The sequence below is a fragment of the Protopterus annectens genome, chromosome 13.part0, assembly GCF_019279795.1.
Source record: "Protopterus annectens isolate FY-2018-M chromosome 13.part0, PAN1.0, whole genome shotgun sequence".
Lineage (NCBI taxonomy): Eukaryota > Metazoa > Chordata > Ceratodontiformes > Protopteridae > Protopterus > Protopterus annectens.
This window is the reverse complement of record NC_056747.1, coordinates 328,312,797-328,331,908: the sequence shown is the minus strand read 5'-3', so window position 1 is coordinate 328,331,908 and position 19,112 is coordinate 328,312,797. Positions and strand designations below refer to the sequence as shown.

General features: G+C 40.0%; 1 protein-coding gene across 1 annotated transcript in view; it reads right to left on the bottom strand.

Moving 5' to 3' along the window:
* Window positions 1-5,087: 5,087 nt before the first annotated feature.
* The window catches only part of TMEM161A (transmembrane protein 161A), a 111,051-nt gene continuing 97,026 nt past the window's right edge, over window positions 5,088-19,112 (bottom strand). Inside the window, exon 10 of the mRNA XM_044054823.1 lies at window positions 5,088-7,766. Coding sequence (XP_043910758.1) covers window positions 7,495-7,766 — 272 coding nt within the window. The 3' untranslated portion in view covers window positions 5,088-7,494. The remainder of the gene's footprint in view (window positions 7,767-19,112) is intronic.

Below are 19,112 nucleotides of genomic sequence, written 5' to 3'. Positions count from 1 at the left end.
AGCAGGAAAACTATTTGCCCCATCTGTTGTTTGCTTTCAGAGAGGTTTCCCAGGAATCCATGGGGTTTTCACACTGAGTTGCTGTATGGGCATAGGGGACCTCTAGATTTAATTCAAGATGAGTGGGAAGGTGAGTGTGAAGCTTACAAGGAGTCTGATGTGGCATATGTCCTAAACCTCAGGACAAGGCTCAGGGAACTCATGGGTTTGGCCCAGGAGAACCTGGCAGAAGCCAACAACAGAAAAAGGTCTGGAATGACAGGAATGCTCAAGATAAAGAGTATGATGTAGGGCAGCAGGTAATAGTTCTCATTCCTATCAGACAGAACAAGGGATCCTACAAGGTGGTAAGCAAGGTAAGTGATGTTAACTACCTGGTAGAACTGCTGGGCAGGAGCACAAACTGTACCATGTTAACATGATGAAACCTTACCATGATAGAGAGGTCCTTGTGCTATTTGCAGGAGGATTCTGAGGAAGACCTAACTGAACTCAGTCAGGCTCGGACTGACACCTCAGTGGAAGGGGTAGCAATGTCCCAGCAACTATATCCTACCCAGGTTTGAGAAATCTGAGCACTGTTACAGGAGTTTGGGGACATGTTCACTGGGAAACCAGGGTGCACCCACCTGGTGCAGCACTAGGGTGGATACAGGACCCCAAAGGCTTATTAGGTAGGCCTCTTATAGGTTGTCCCTGGGCCTCCCCAGTGGTGCTGGTTCCAAAGGATGGGAGCACCAGGTTCTGTGTAAACTACAGGAAATTAAATGTCACACAGAGTCAGATGGTTACACCATGCCTAGGACAGATGACGCCCTAGAACAGCTGGGTGGGGCTAAGTATCATACCATCATTGATTTTACCAAAGGTTACTGGCAGGTGCCCTTGACTCCCAGTGCTAGAGAGAGGTCAGCCTTTGCGATTCCGTTTGGCTTATATGAGTTCACAAAGATGCCCTTTGGGATGAAAAATGGCCCCGCAACTTTCCAGAGGCTGGTAGATCATATCCTATCAGGAGCAAGAGGGTTTGCCCTTGCTTACCTAGATGATACTGCCATCTACAGCCATTCCTGGCAAGCGCACCTTCAACATGTCAGGGAGGTGCTGTGCAGACTAGAGGGCAGAGTTGACCATTAAGCCCAGCAAATGTCAGGTGGGTATGGCAGAGGTCTCCTACCTGGGACACAGAGTGCGGGATGGTAAGATCAGGCCAGAACCTACCAAAGTAGTAGCCATTCAGGCATGGCCTGCACCGGTTACCAAAAAGCAGGTGAGGGCGGGACAGCAGGGTATTACAGAAAGTTCATCCCGCAGTTATAGTACCATAGCTGCACCCCTCAAAGACCTGACAAGGAAAAACAGGCCAGATAAGGTAGTGTGGACCCCAGCATGTGAGCAGGCATTCCAGAAGCTTAAAGAAGCTTTGGGGGACCCCCCCTGTATTAGCCAGTCCAGCTTAGAGCAAAGACTTTGTTGTGCAGGTGGATGCTTTGAACCATGGGGTGGGGGCTGTACTTAGCCAGATTTCTTCAGAGGAAGAAAAGCACCTAGTGGTTTATCTCGGTCGTTGGCTTCAACCCAGGGAGGAATGCTATGCAGCTGTAGAAAAGGAATGATTAGCCACAGTGTAGGCACTGCAGAAACTTCAGCCTTATCTGTATGGAAGAAAATTCACTGTAGTGACAGAACACAATTCCCTAACATGGTTAAACAGGGCCATCCAGTAAAATGCTAAGATGAAGCCTAGAGTTGCAAGCATATATGTCAGTGCAGCACCGCAGTGGGAGTAGCAATGCCAATGCAGATGGGCTCTCAAGACAGGGAATGGGGTAAGGTATACTCAGACCTAACCCTTTCAAGCAACGTTTCTCAAGGGACACTTGAAAAACTAGCTTGAGTTCTCAGGGGGGGGGGGGGGGAGTGAAGATATGTGAAGGCTGCCAGCCTTGCTAGATAGAATTTTGTAGATAATTCTATGTCTTTGTAAATATTAATAAAAGCCAGAGGCTTATTCTCTTAAATGTGAGAAGACTGTATTGGATGTTGAACTGCAAAAATGTAACAACAGTGCACTCTGCTGTAATTAAGCTGATACGTCAAGCATTTGATGACTATTTGATCTCAGCCGTGGGGTCTCAACCAGCAGATTCTTTCTGTTGTTTTGAGACCAGAGTTAATTGCTAGATTTTACATATATAATGTCTTTAATTATGGTGGTTTCCTGACCAGGTGCAAGCTTACTAAGAAATGTAAATGTAGAGTTTCTGTTAGCCTGGGAAACCAGAGAATTGTTAAGAATGATGTAACCTAAAATGAGTCAGCAGGATGTATTATCAATTTAAAGGACTTTCTCAGAGACAGAGAGCATTTTGGATTTTGTCTAAAGCTGACAACAACTCACCAGTACTCTGCTTTTGCTCTATATGTAAATTTATTTAAAACTAAGATTGCTCTTTGATATCGATAAAAAATAGTACATTTAATCTAGCTGTTTTCTGTATTGATGTCAGAACTATTCTACTGTATTATTTTAAGCATTTTCCTGTGATCCCTGAACTTTTGACTAGCACTGTGTAGTAAGTATTGTCTTGTGTTTTTATTATTTACTATTAAATATTTTTTAAACCTTTCAACTGTGACTGTTTTGTGTAGAGATAATTTAAGCTCTAGAGTACATTGCACGTATATAGTGATACTGTCCAAGCCACTCCAATAGCTTTAGTCCTGGGTCACACTATTTGGATAAAGGTCCTTTTTAGTAGCTGATATTAGTGGTTGGAGGCAGCTGGTACTACCGTATATAGACTGGCAGGAAGGGGCATAGCTGGAGAACCTGTGCCAGCCTTCCCCAGGAGTGTGTGTGTGTGTGTTTGTATACAACTCGTATCTTAAAGTGTGTGTGTGTGTGTCAGCTACTTGGGCAGGGACACAAAGCAGTGGTTGGACAGAGAGGGTGCTGGAGGTTTTAACTTGACCATGAAGCCGAGATCTGCACCCTATAGCTGTGCCAGTGGGGAGTCTTATTGGGGATCTGGGGAGAAAATAGAAACCAGCCCCAGACTGACTGTGATCTCTATGTACTCTTAAGGGAAATTGTACTTCACTGTGCGTCTATTTGTTATCTTTCCCAATGTGGACGCCCCTCACTGGTATTAGTGGTGAGGATTGAGGCTCCTTGATTACTGGGCCAGTGCATGGGCATCACAGATGCTGTCAGTTTGTGGTTCTTTAAAATAGTGAAATATCCGCGTACCTCTTGGAAGGCACTGCTAATTTTTATTATGATCGTTTGTGTTTCTTTTTGTTTGCTAATTTTTGTTGCAATGTGGGAACAAAGGAGCATGTGCATTTAATTGCAAAAAGGCCTGCTGCACTCTATCCCCAAATTACTCCTGCTGCACTGCACTCATCATCACATACCCAACAGCCCAGCAGTAGAACTCCGTGCCTACACAGCCAGCTGCACTGACGTATGGGAATAAAGTGTTGACAGTGACTCGGGTGACCAGAGTTTGATTAGCAGCTTGACCACCCATTGACAAAAATGTGAGTCATTGTCTGTTACCCCTCTGGTGTGGCAGTGTTTTTAGGGCCCAATCACTTCATGCCCTCAGTGGTAATACAGGAGTCATAAAAACATAGAAGTTTCAGCAAGGAGACAGGCAAAGGGGGTGCATCACAACATAGGCAAGGCATTTTCCTCGCTGGCCACTGTATGCACACCTGGGTGATGTAACTCAATATTTCAGAGGAAGATCAGGCTTATAAAGAAAACCACCACTGCGAGCCACAATATGATGACCCCTTATCTGGTGCTGTCTCACTTGGATGTGCATGGTTGAAACAACAGAGAGAACCTACCCTAAAGAGTTGGATACCTCCCTGTGTGTAGGGCTTTCCCAGAGGGGACACACCTTCCCTGATGTAGTCAAAACTGCTGGTGCAAAGTCAGTACAGGAGTACAGAGGATCTGGTCACAGAGGAATATGAAGTCAGCAGTATACAAAGGAAGCAAAAAAATATGTCTTGCGTTAGATACCCCTTACATATGTTGGGATCATCACTGACCTAGGCAGTTAGCATGAACAGAGGGAAAATAGGATTAAGTGCTACTGTAACAATGAGTCTGGTAAGCTTGTAGGTCCTACAGGGCCATCTTCTGAGACAAAAATGATATAGCTACAGTGTTACTCATCTGGTTGTTATCATTTTAGTTCAATGTCGTCCATACCCTAGTCTTTCTTTCACTTAATAAATGGAACTGGTAAAATACCCATTGGTTAACTAGGTAGGCCCCCCTGGGGACACAGTCCCTTTCAGGGGTGACCTGGGAGCAATGTCTGGTTACATGACTTGCTCATGGTCACTCAGTAGGCAAATGAGGGCTGAGGGAATCAAACCCTCTGCCACAGGAATTACAGCCTTAACACTCTGCACTAAAAGCCCACATCTATGAGAGTACTATCAATGTGAAGGCCAGTCAATATTAGTAGATTACACAGCATTACTTACAATACTACTGATCCTGCATTCATGTATGTAACTTTTAAGCTGTATGAGGCAACAGTCTGCTGCTCAAGCTACGTAAATTCTTAATTTATACTATATAACTGTACTATTTTTATGGAACTTTCTCTTTAGGCCTCCTCTGAAAATGTAGACGGACAAGCCATTTTCCAAAACACAGTCAAATAAATGATTAACTTAGCTTTATATAGCACGACCTAAAACACTAAAATGGCAACATGTCCTAATTTTTACAGACCGTCCTTAATTCTCCTGTGCAACACTCTGACACTGCAAGACATTCTTGTACCATACATGGTGCCAGTGTGTATTAAAATGGCTTTCATTCAGCACAAAAAAAAAAGTATGCTGCACAAAATACTGTACTTCATTTGAGCTTTGCATAATTAATGGTTTCTAATCCATGCTGGCAGACTACGCCTCCGTAACTAGGATTCTAGTTTGAGACTATTCTCAGAGAAGTAATGTTTAGAAACAAGTTCTACTTGGCACACAGTAGCACATGCTGCTTTAATCACCCCTGCTCTAGGAGTTTGCAATAAAGAGCACAATCTGCAGGCTGGTGGGACACTCTCTTCTGTTTATTTTCACTGATTCAGGTAATGGTGTAAGCAATACAATAATGCTGAATGAAATACATCTGACGGCTGTGCAAGGTATGAGGCAGGGTACAGTTTATACTTTTTTCCTCTGTTGTGGGATAGAATCTGAGCACCTCTTCTCCTGTGCTATTGTTTTCCTTCAGGTAGCTTGTCGCCCACAATACACATGGACTCCAGTTTCCTTACAAGGTGAAAGATAGAATGTGCTGTGATTAAGCCATTGCAGCTGCATCAGATTTTGCTTTTAATTCCAGCTCTCATTTCCAGTTTTCCTGCAGCAGGACCAACTTCCCAAAATACTAAAGAGCTTTCTTGCTCTGACTTTGAGGCACTGTTTACCTGCACAATCATCTGCATTCACCCAGGTGGAAGTAAACAAAATGGCTCATGAAACACATTCTGATGGAACTTAATGGACTGCCCCATTCCACTACTGACAAGCTTGTGAGGGGAACACCATCATCTTTTTCAAGCCCTTGCTTGGAAATGGTCCTACTAGTTGGAAGAATGGCTGTAACCATACACATAAAACAATACTGTGGAAGGAAGCTCAAGCACATATGATTAACACAATCAGTAGCTATTCCGTGTAGTTCCCTGTACCATCTACAAGTTTCACAGACAACTTTATTTACTTTCAGCTCCACCATAATAATTTTGTCAAACCAAGTTCTCTTTTCTTCCTAGGTATCTTTGGTTTCTTTTTGCTGGTAGCAAAACAACTTCAGCTAAATCCTGTACCCCAGATCTCTGGGCCTCTTAAGAGTTTAGTGGCACAATGGTTACCAATACTGCTGTTTCAAAGCTCCAGAGTCTAGGGTTTGATCCTGACCACTGTTTACAGTCTGTGTGGAATACACATGCTTCCTCAAAGGCTATATATAGATTCCCCTAAATACAATTGCTTAAATTAATATCTACATCATACTATCTATACAAACAGCTTTCGGTGTTGCTCTTATGGGTTATGGATGACAAGGTTTTGTATAAGTCTGATTAAATGGTTAATAACTATTAAAAAACAGTGGGTCATTTGTTGCATTCCTACTAATTTTAACAATGTGCTTTTTTTACCCATGCCAAACAGATACACCTCTCAGATCTCAAACCAGGAATCTAGTCCCTTTTGCCAGCTACCTTCTCATGGCCAGAACTTAGGATGAGAAACGTTTAGCAAGTGTGCTTGCCAGGTGAACAGGTTAGGGCTCAATGGAAATTTCTATAGTTGTTAGGGGATAATTATGTCCCCCTAATAGGACACCTTGTTAGTATATGGTGCTTTGCAGAAGCCTTTATGTAGACAACCCCCTTTATGTAGACAACCCCAGTAGTACAAGTTGTCTGCCCTCCGAAACACGTAGTGCAATGTTAACATTTTATATGCATTACTTAGCATAAACAGTTTGCCTGAAGCATGGATACAGCTAGGTCGTCATTACCTTTCTACTCTTCTTCCAGAGCTGAACATCCAGAAAGTAATGCTAAACTCTCTCCCTGGAAATGAGAGCAGATACTGGTTGTATTCAATCCAGCCCATTCTAGCTAATCCTCCAAAGAATTGATTTCACCAGCACTGCAGAAAGATGTGATGTTTTATGCCAAAAGGTATCATTACACTAACTTATCTGCATAAATGCTAATTGTTTTCATCATTTTAACTTACCTGTGTAAATGTTAATTTTATACAATCTGTTTTGCATCTATTTGCAGTAGTCACTCGTGATCTGTTCCTGTTTATACACAATAAACAAGGCTATGTATGACAAACAGATGTAGCCATCCAAATGGTATTAATATCTTTTCCATTTACCCCCCCCCCCTCCAACACACGGTATGTAAAACTGAAAACACTCATATTTGCATAATCCTCCTTTGAAACATCAGATATCCCAGAGACAGCTACCCTCACCATTAGGGCATGTTATTCCAACTTGCTTCCTTCTGTCACCTTGACTATTTGAACACTATGTTAAGAAATTCAGAAAATAATAATAGCACTGGTAATAATAATAAAGTACATTTATGTGCATTCAGAAGGGTCACTTATCTGAACGGCTCAAAAAATTTACAAAATCTGATATAATGCTGCCCATTATTTTACCCAGAGTGCAATGGCAGTTCATTAGTTTGCTGTGTGGCAGCTAATAAACCCACTATCAAACAGTGTCAAAATTATTATAAACTGCATCTTATGTAACCCATGCGAGTCCACCAAGTTTAAAATGTGATCAGTTCACAGTATTAAAACGGAGCTCCTGTAATTTTATGAACACTAAACCCAGCCAAAAGTTCAAGGAGCCCTGCTGGGCATACCAGTGCTTTATCCTGAGTCCAAAGCAGCAAAACAGATCATGATGCGATGTGTTTATGAAGATACCAAGTACTGGTGGAAGTACAGACCACAGAGACTGGTCACAATCTGACAAGCTGCCACCCACCAAGTTAAAAATGCAAACAGTCCACGGTAGAAGAGAGGAGTAAAAACATTGCGAATTGCATTTAGAACAGCTGTTATCTTGGTGATGGTTACTTGGATGTCCTCTTCATCATCTGAGCTGGCAGTGGAGGAACTGGGTGCTGTGTCTGTTGCTGGGGAGAAACCAGGAGATTCTGGGTAAAATCCCCAAGAATAATCACCTGTGACAAGATGCATAGCAGTTAGATTGGTTTAACACTTCCTTGCTGACAACAGATAAGACTTCTTGGCATTAACAGAGAATAGCAGGATGAACACTAAAACTGGCGAGTCCTTCTGTGACGACATGAGATGTTAAGTAACTCAAAATACAGTTTAAACCTGCAGAAATCTTTATTTATACTGTCCTACCTCTACAGAGCTTGAGCACAAAGAAGACATATATATTGTCATTGGCACAACAGGTACACACCACTTTTGGTGCATAAGGTTGTGGGTTCTACTCCCACACCAAGCAGATTGATTACTGACACTGCACTGCGGCATTAGTGGGGTGCTGAACTGCTGAGTGTGTCAACCTGGGTTCTGTAAATCCATCAGATGACACGTTAAACCACAGTTCTATCTCCCTGAGTTGGTGGTAGCTCAGGTAGATGTAAAAAAATCCCATAGCGCCTATTGAAAAGGGTAGGGTAAGTTCACACATGTCCTGGTCAATTTTCCCCAGTTAGTACAAATACCACCTTGGGTCTCCCCTAAAGAGAGGCTACTAGTCTAGTGGGATTAACGTGGTTAACAAAGGATAAATAAAACAAATAAGGACATACAAGTGTAGAAGTAAACAGAATACACTCAGGAATAACAATCTTGCGCTATTTGCCTGTTTTAATATTTCAAGTAGATAAAAACAAAATGGAATTTGTGCATTTAAAAAGACAAAAATACACAAACACATACATGCATGTGAAGTCTGGATAAAAATGCCCATTCTACTGTGACACATTGATATCAACCTAGAACTCTAAATTTGCACTACAACCTTTTTCCTAGTGCAGGATCTGGCTCAGAGACATACACAAGTATGCAGGCAAGCTGAAGAAAAATTAAAATGCCTACTCAGTCACTGTGTTACTACAGACAGGTTTGTATGTAGGTTCATATGTAGGTTCCTATCACTCATTCCTATCATAATTTCCACTCCATTTTAAACTTAAATTTTTTTTTTTATGTGGAGCTTATCTCTCTGGGCCTCCACTGAAAAATGACAGCTTGTTCAGTCAGACTTTCCCAGTAAACAAATGTAAAATAAATAAATAAATAAATGAATGGTTCTTTGTACCCTATTCCATCTTACGAGTCTCACACCCCCCCTCTAGGAAAACAAATCATCATATCCTCTCTAAGCATCCTCCTCCTGTTAGTTGTATTCCCTCCTACCTGCTCCTCGTGTATCTTTCCACTTGAAACTGCCATTCCCCAATTTGACCCAGATACTGTTGAAGTCCATATAATGTTTCATCATCATTTGTATCTTCTAATGTAGACAAGTCTAAGTTAAGCAGCATTTATTCATAACTAAATCTTTCCATCATTTTACTTCCCAGCTCAAAACCTACCATGACTTCCATTCAACATCCAAGGCCTCCACAACTGTGCACATTACAACCTGGGTTCTGAATATGTTCCTGCACCATAATAAGATGAATCCTTTTCATACTTTGAATCAGGGACCTTAGAACTGGAGTCCAACAGTCTCTGCCTTATTCACTCATTAACTGCTCTAATTCTTTTGTCTCTTTAGTGTAACAACCACCAGCCAATCACACCCCATCCTCTGTATACGAGTACCACCTCTCAAACATCATCCCTGAACTCCATAAATAACGCAATAAAAAATGTCAGAATTACACCTACTTTTTCGAACATTACAATTTCCTTGCTTCTTTCTTGCTCCAGCAATCTCAAGTCATGGACATTTCTCTTCCTTTTTTTTTCATCCTTGACCCTCTAACACCCTCTTTACTATGCACTCTCATCTTTTTATCATTCTCCTGACCGTCCCATTTACCCAAGATGACAGAGGTAATCCAGAGGGGTCGAGATAAGTCTTGTATTCCACCTGTGACCCAGAGGGTAGCAGGACTAACAAGAAACAGGGTATAAAGGATAACTTCAGATAAAATCACTTTAGCTGGCCTAGGAGGGTCTCTCTCTCTCGGATACCCTCCCTGTGGGAGAGAGAAAGACACCTTGTTGAAGTTTCCAGTAGTTTACTCAGTTAAATAGGCAGATGGTGGAGTGCTGTTGTTCTAATACATTGCCTTTAAATAATTGACCTGTTGAATGTAGTTGCAGAAAACTGTGGGTGGGTCCATGGGAGCTGCTTAGAGGAAAATCTGGGAAATGGAAAAACAAGGAGTGAATCCCAAAGCTTAGTCCCTTATTTGAATATTCCCAAAAGATCCATGAAGGTTTACCAGCTCAGCAGCTTGTGGAACCTCATTTTTAGTTAAAAGGTTTTATTTTTATTAACTTCTAATAACCAAGACACATTATGAAGTACAACTATGGAACTATATTCAAGCAAAACACTTTAGCCTGAGCTTCATCAGATCCATCTAATGGAGTGGTTTACACTTTGAACATTGAAAATGCCTGCTTTTAAGAGGCCAGACTATTAAGTCTGTTTTGTAACATATGTAAAATGTGAGGTTGCGTTTGCATCAGCAGCATTACAGAACTTTTTCCAGTTTTATCACAAGTAATATGAGAGGCTGTGCTCACTTTTACAGGGCTATCTCCTGACATATAATATGAATGGTTAATATTCACTTGTATAAACAAAAAAGTTTACAGTGCCTGCTTATAAGAGGCTCATATACATGATTAATGTGACCAGTCCCCATTCTTCTTCTTCCTCCTCCTCCTCCTCTTGATGAAGGCAGACATTTTTATATGCAGGGGAGGTAGTCACTTAAAGCTACAAGGTGACTCCCAGTTTTGAACAATACATCCATCCATAGAAGTAGCATACAGTGGAAAATAAGTCACAGTGATCATTTTTTTTACAGAGCTCATGAATGTGCACAAGGAGGAGGAAAAAAATAGAAAGTAAAGTTGGAGAACTCAAAACTCTCTGTGTAGGGCTTCTGTGCCCATGGAATAAAAATTCATCAAGCAGTGAATTGCAGAGTATGCAAAAACCTAATAAACAGAAGAATCTCATATCTTCTATGAGAACAGGCAAATTCTGCCTAAGATTTAAAGAATATAGCAGTGTGGAATGGTGCCCTGCAACAATTTTTGGTACTTAAGTATTATCGCAACCAGATTTTTAACAGCAATAGTAGTTGCTGCACAATCATGAAATATGGTAGTTAACGCTGTAAAAATGTTGCATAATGTGTTTCTTTGTACCCAAGAGTATCTTTTCCCGGAGTTATATCAATAACATTTAAAAAACGTAGTGTTCGTATTTCTTTCTGCACTTCACTGCAAGCATTTTTCTTATTTCAAGTCCGCCTGCTGCACGTTCCTTTCTCATGGGCACAAATGTTGCCAAATTAGTGTTATACTTTTCTTTGGGTACCACAGGTGTCTCATTCTTTTATTCTCAGGCATACAACACACTATTTTGCTCATTTTAAAATGTGTTTGTGGGATTTGCCTACTACAGAGAAGGACTCTATTAAATTCTTTCAAAATTACAGACTTAATCCTGAAAGTCAGGAACGCAATTCAGGGCATTCAATGAAATTATACTTTGGCAAGCAAATCTTTTGGAAGTGTAATACGGATAACTGTTAACATGTTGGTGTTCATACAGGAAACTGGTTTGATGTTAGTAGAATAAGTTTTACTACCACATTACATTTACTGCTGGTGTAAGCAGTTGACATCTATTAAATCCTGTTTGGAAGAACTTGACATGTAAGACAAGATTGTCATGGACTGCAATAATTGCTCAAGAGATGTATGTGTACTGGAAAGGGAGAAGCAAGAGAAAAAACAAATCGGAGGGCCAGGACATGTAGTAGAAATAGACAAAAGTCTCTTTACCTGTAGGAAAAATAATGCTGGACGTATACTCCCTCAACAATGAATTTTTGGAGGGATCTGTAGGGAGACAAAATAAACCTTTCTGGTAACTGTCCCAGATAGAAGTGCCTCAACATTATTTAATAAAATAACGGAGTACATTAAAGAGGGCAGCACTATCTATTCAGACTCCTGGCAAGCTTATCAGAAAAAGCAACTGGAAGATGCTGGCTTCAAACATGACAAGGTTAACCACAAGTATACCTTTGTGGATACTAGAGTTCATATTCAGCATGTTGACTGGATGTGGGGTTCACAGAGTGGAAGAATAAAAGACAGAGGGCTGGCTTGTCTCCATTTGACTCATATTTAGTTGAAAACATCTGGCGTGAAAGCCAGGTAGCAACTTGCCCATAAAAAGACTGTTTTGAAACAATACTGATTGCAATTGCTGACAATTTCCCACCACATAGCAAGACAAAACCACCCAATAAGCAATCAACATCATTACAGCAGTAATAAAATCAATGATCGCTGTAGTAGTATGTGTATTTGTCGGAACATGCCACCTTCACAAATCAAAAACATCACTACTGCCAACTTCTAAATTGAAAAATCACCACGGAATCGGCTGTCAGCATTATTCCCCCTTAAAATTTAAAAGCATAAATTATACAATAGTCTTTTCGAGACTGATTAAAAGATTTGTTACAAATAAAAAGTTTACCAAAAACACTTTTTCTGTGTCTTCTTTCTCTGAAGGATTCCTTCTTCAGTCAAAATATTCCATTCATCATTACGATAGCAGCCATGATGATTCAAGCGTGCGTCTGCAACGCATGCAAAACAGGAAGAGGATTTCTTACATTGTTCCTGAAGTTAATCTAAACTTTTTCTGTAGCAGTAAGGACTTTGAATAGTACTTTCAAGTGTTTCATGCACTCATTTCTCTTGAGCTACGCGAATTTCGCAACTGCGAAAATCTGGCTGTGATAATACTTAAGTACCCAATTTTTATTGTACTGCAGATTATAGATTCATTTTTTAATGCAGGCCCAGTGGCTATAGTATTGCTGTGGGGTAACTGCAGGGAGAGGTAGAATGCTCTTAAACCTAGAACATGGTTTTATGGTACTCCAGTCTGCGGTCTTAACTGTCAAGCTTCTTCCTGAGTCTAGTTGTTACTGAGGGCTCGTCTGTTCAGATTCTTCCTCGTTCCAGGTGATAAAGTTAGTGGAAAAGAGGGCTAGATAGTGCTGTGGCTGGCTAGATAAAGGGCTGGAAACTGGGAGGGATCAGGTGGAAGGGCTGTTAACCAATCTCCTGAGAGAGGGGGTGTAGTGCCATGGGTGGGGGGTAGATGATGTAATCAGTATGGAAGTGGGCTGTCAATCAAATTGGGAGGCTAGAGTTTAACCATCTTTTCTCTCTTTAAGCACCAAATGAAAGGTCACATCCCAAATCAGCAGCAGGAAAACAAAACACTTTTCAAATAACTGAAAGTTGCTGTTTAAGTTTGTGCACATCATGAGGTAAAAAAAAAAAAAAACTTTCAAACCCATGTCAGTTACTTTTCAGATTTGTACACATCTAATACCATGATGGGAATGGATCCCATCCCTAAGTCAAAGTGTAATAAAAGTTCATGAAATTAGTATTGTTTCACTCTTTTATGTCAGCCAGTAGTGCTTTTCACAGCACCTGCAATGTGCCCAGTAATGACTTCTGCAGTTCGTATGGAGTTACATATATTGGTAACATATCTAAATACGATTGTAGACTCTTCTTTGTAAGACCTGTTGCTCTTACTACTATCAGAACTCTCTGGGTAGCTTTCTTTCAGATTACTCTCATTTCTGCCTGCAAATCCTGATATTTTATGACTTTGTGTCTCTCTGGATGCAGGACACTGTAGTCACTGGGAGTGGCGATTTCAGTGATCAATGCTACTTTTGCCTTCTTTTCTTGGACCACTATATCTGGTTTTCTAGCATCTATCTTTTGAACTGTTGGTAATGCATGATCCCATGTGATGTAGACTTCATTTTCTATGATGCTTTGTGGCTCACGTTTTCAGTGTTTTTCACCCACTCCAATACCACAATGTTTGCACAATCCCCAGTGCAACAGTCTTGCCACATTATTATGCCTTTCAGTATACAGTCCTTCTGACATTAGTATGTCGCAACCAGCAATGAGGTGTGCAACTGTTTCCAATTCAGTTTTACAAAACCTACATTTGTCTGTTTCTCCCACATGTTCAATGGACTTTGTAAACCAACGTGTACGCAGCCCACTATCTTGGGCCGCCAATATTAACCTTTCATCTCTTGAGCTGAATTCACCTCACTTTAACCATTCATCTCTTGGTTTGAATTCACCTCTCTTTAACCATTCCTGAGCAACATGAGGTTCTTCTAGAAGTTTTCTATACTTGCAACTATATTTATGCATTTTCCACATTTCTTGCCTTCTCATCTGATCCTTCACTTTATATTCTTTCCTTTCTTTTTTTTTGGCACATTCAGTCGCTGCCTGATTTTTATCTATTTCTGGTTTGATTTCCATGCCTCCTTGATGCCGATATGCTTCTGCAAGATTAAGCAGAGAAGTCATCTTAGATTTATTCTCATGTTTCAAAATTTTCACTATGTCTGGGTGTTGTGAGGTCAGCAGATGTGTGGAGTCCCACGATTGTAGATCTATACATATAATACATTTCAAGGAAGCCCAACCCTGTTTCTGAATGGGGAATATACAATCTTGGTATGCACTGATTTTTATAAATCATTTGGTGAGAATGAAGCATCCTTCTTGTTTTCCTATATGATCTATGCAACCCATTTTGGGGCAAGTCAATCACTCCCAAAACTGTTAGTAAGGACAGGAAGAGCAAACCAGTTTATAGCTTGGATTTTATTCCTAGTTGTCAGTGCTGTTTTCAGGATCAATTTAAGTTTTCTGAAGTATTACTTACTAAGTTTTATTTGCACTTGTGAGTGTTTTATTGATCCTTCATCAGTTCCCAAATATTTATACACTCCTTCTTGCTCAAGATCTTTTATATCACATTCTTGTCTCAAAATGATGTTTTCCTGGTGTTGTAGTTTTCCTGCTTTAAAGGTTGCTTTTACACATTTATCAAAACCAAATGACATTCTTATATCAACTGAAAGTTTTGACAACGTGCAGTTGTGTTTTCAGTTCCTCATCTGATGAGCTATACAGTTTTAAATCATCGACAAACTGAAGATGAGAAGTCTTTACACTTTGTTGTTTTCTATGAGCCAGATTACAGCCATGGCCTAAGTTGTTAAGTAAACAGCTTAATGGGTAAAGGGCAAGGCAGAACAGCAGTGGTGACAAAGTCACCCTGGAATAACCCCCTTTGAATTTTTTTATCCCTGGGATAATAAATTTGTCCTTTATCATGGCTTAATTGCAAAGTGGTCTGCCACTGTTTCATGGTCACTGTAATGTAGACTATTATCCCAAAGACCCAGATCTGGCTTGCAAACTTCCTACATTGTTCTAACATGCCAGAGACTGTTCACCTTGGAGACCTGCTTGTAGATATTGGTATGGCCTAGAGTAAGACTTTCACTGGCCCTTGAAAATCCAGGGGATAGGGTGTGAGCTCACCTGATGCCACTGGAACCATGGCGCTTTCCAGGATGTGGGCCCCTCTCTCGGGGCAAACCCATTCCAGGGTGCCCTGTCCTTTACAAAGAAAAGAGAACTCTCCCACAGGCCCCCACCAGCTTCTCCAGGATCATTTGGGTCACCGCACTGGACGCTGCGAGGCACCCATCTCCGTCGCTCTTGATTCAGGGATCTGAACCAGACTCCCTTTCAATCAGCCGAGGGAGACTGAGGCCAACTCCTGTCCATTCGGAATGGCGCTGGCCTCTCAGGACCGACTAACCCATCTTCAACTGCTGTTCACATAGAACCCTTCTCCACTTCAGCCTTCAAAGCTCTCATTTGAATATTTGCTACTACCACCAAGATCTGCACCTGCGGCTGCTCCAACTGGGTCCTCACCCTGGGCTTCAGTACCATTGCAGCGACTCTCCTACGCGTTGCAGCGTAGCCCTCTCGGCTCCCAGCACCTGCTGGGTATGGGCCCAACATTCCAGTGCTATCCATTTTTAGGGCTAGTTGATTTAGCAGGTGAGTTGTTATACACTCTTTAGCAGATTCTGACTTCCATGGCCACTGTCCAGCTGTCTATATCAACCAACACCTTTTCTGGGGGCTGAAGAGAGTCGACTTTGGGCGCCTTAACCCGGCATTCGATTTATCCCACAGCACCAGTTCTGCTTACCAAAAGTGGCCCACTGGGCACTCGCATTCCATGCCTGGCTCCAAGCCAGCAAGTCAGGCTTCTTACCCATTTAAAGTTTGAGAATAGGTTGAGATTGTTTTGGCCCCAAGATCTCTAATCATTTGCTTTATCCGATAAAACTGCATCTGCCGAGCGTCAGGTATACTGAGGTAAATTTTGGATAAAGTTCACCAATAAACCATGCTAATGTAGATGCAGTGATTTACAAATTTAATTACTGGATTGCCTTTTTCATATAAACAACAGCAATTGGGGTTAATTAGCAATTTATGTCCAAATCCTGGGTGAGGTCTTTTAGCTGTATGACGTATGGTTTAGTTTCCTGAGTGCATGTTCCAAAAGTGGTATTTTTAAAGTACTTCCTAAATATTCACTCCCCATGCTTTTACATATCCAAATTAAATTCCTCTTATAAATTCAGTAATATACAGAGCATAATCTCAGTTTCTCCAACCTTTACTCATTCTAAATTTTCTTACCCATGACCTTTTTAGTAAAAAAAAATCTGAACTTTTTTCTAACTTAATGAATACCAGTAAAAACCTACACAATATTCTATTATAGATGTGTAAACAGGCCCCAATATTCTATAAATTTATGAAAATCTTCTAAATATGGTTAAGTTATAGCATCTCTTCAAGATATAGTTAGTGCACCTGCAAAACTTAACAGATCAAATCCAACTTTTAGATCATTTTAACTACTTTCCCCAATAATACTGGAATCTAAAAAGAGTAAGGGTACCCCAGGTTGCCCCTGCCAAAATGCAACATCTTACACTTCAGGTTATTAAAGCTCATTGATATGAGAGTGAGTTCATTCAAACTACCCAGGTAACTTAGCAAAACCTGTTTATCTTTTACAGGCTGCAACTTTTGAATCATCAGCAACCTTGCTAAGCTAAATTCACGATAAACCACATCGAGACAAAGGTACACACACTATAAAGGTTTATTAAGTGCCTTTCGTCCTACTCACTGGTAGGACTTCTTCAGATAAAACCAAAACAAAGAACCCTCCAGGTTAAACGCACTAATACAAATCATGTGATTTGTAAATGACAATTAATCAATTAAGTGCATAAGAATAAATCAATGAAGCACTAAGCTTGTATAAAAACAAGAAACAATAGGGTTGTGTTGTTTTTATACAAGCTTAGTGCTTCATTGATTTATTCTTATGCACTTGTCATTTACAAATAACATGATTTTTATTAGTGTATTTAACCTGGAGGGTTCTGTGTTTTGGTTTTATCTGAAGTCCTACCAGTGAGTAGGACGAAAGGCACTTAATAAACCTTTACAGAGTGTGTACCTTTGTCTCGATGTGATTTATCGTGAATTTGGTCTTGCTATTTCTTTAATTTTTCGAACCTTGCTAAGCCAACAGCCATCCATCATAGTAAACCTAGTCATAAATACATAAAAGAAGAAAGGTCGCTAGTACAGAGCCCTGAGGAACACCTCTTCTTATATACTGATCTTATATAATAATCTTGCGAGTACACCCCTTAAACACATTTTACCAGTCTTTCCCATCAACCAGTTATTTATTCAGTGAACTGCATAGCTTCCAAAACCACAATCATTTATTGATGTAATAATACAACTACAACATAATGCATCTAAGGATTTTTCAAGTCCAGATAAATTACATCTAAATTTCAACAGCCTGAACTACCTCTGAATAAAAAAGAATCCAGTTATAGTAGATCAACCCTTTGAAAAGCCATGTTGGTATAAATCTAAATGTACTTTTTCATCCTCAATCATCAATGCCATTAGAACGCTTTCAAAACATTTGTCCATCAAGCTAGTAAGACTAATGGGCCTGAAATTATTTACTGTCTACCTCCTCCTTTATGAACCGAAATTACATTTGCAGATTTCTGTTGCTGAAGAACAATTCCTCCTTTTAAGGTTTCTCAAAACAAAAATATATAACAGTTTAACGAACTGTATTTGACTTTAAATAAAATATTCCATTCAAGTATCTGGTTGTGAAACTTACATCTTCAGTGTTATTTCAGAACATTGTATAGAAACCAGGTCTACTGCACTAGACACTACTTCTCCCAAAGTGGTATCCTTTGATATCTAGGATATATAGTCCTAACTTTCCTACAACCTCATTGGAGTTCAAAATAACATTATTTTCTTTACAAATCTTAACTTCATGAGCCTAATCCTTAAACAGTTCACTTACTCTCTTACAAGACTCATTTCACATCTCTTTTTAGATGGTCTTATAAATTTACTTAACATTCCTACAATCCATCCATCCATAACCCATTTTTCCTCATGAGGTTGGAGTGTCACTTCAAAAATGAGTCATCTAGAGCCAATATTCACACTGCTGGGTGACTAGCCCTGGCACTGTTGTTCTTTAACACACATACACACTAGTAATTACGTCCAGTTTAGAGTGTCCATTCCACCTACTGCATGTCTTTGGAATATAGGTGGAAACTGCAGCCCACAAAGAAAACACATGTGAACATATGGAGGACATGCATACATACAGCGCCCTTGCTGTGAGGTGAAACCACTACCTGCTGTGCCACTGTGTCACACAAAGTTCCTGCTATATACTTTACTGGTATCAATATTCTTCTCCATAAGTGATTCCTTCATCTTTTTCCAACTCTTCCTTCTTTATGCAATACTACTTATTTCAACAGTCAGCCATGGATGTCACAGATTCTTTATTTCCCTTGTACTTTTTTCTTAATAGGGACTGCTTTTTTATTACTTGGTTCATCTTTTTATAAAGCTCATTCCACATTTCTTGTATCTCCAAACCAAATTCTTCATACCATTTCCAATTATTTCTACCATTTTTAATACTTTAAGTACTCTACCTCATAAAAATTCCTTAAGTTTTGTATCCATTTCCTATACTCACAACCATTTACCTTGCATTTTACTGCCATATAATCATAATTCCCTAGGAATCCTGTAATTTTTACATCTGATATTACTACTTCTGCTAAACATATTACATGCAATATATTTTTTTATTAGTTGTACATTTATTTACTTACTGTGGAAGATCTAATTTAATGAGTTTTACTACAAATTTATCTAAGCTATTTGAACCTGTTAATGTTGACAAATGTACATCTGGCAAGTTTAAATTCTCAGCTGAAATAGAATGCTTGACTTAACTGACATACCCAAGT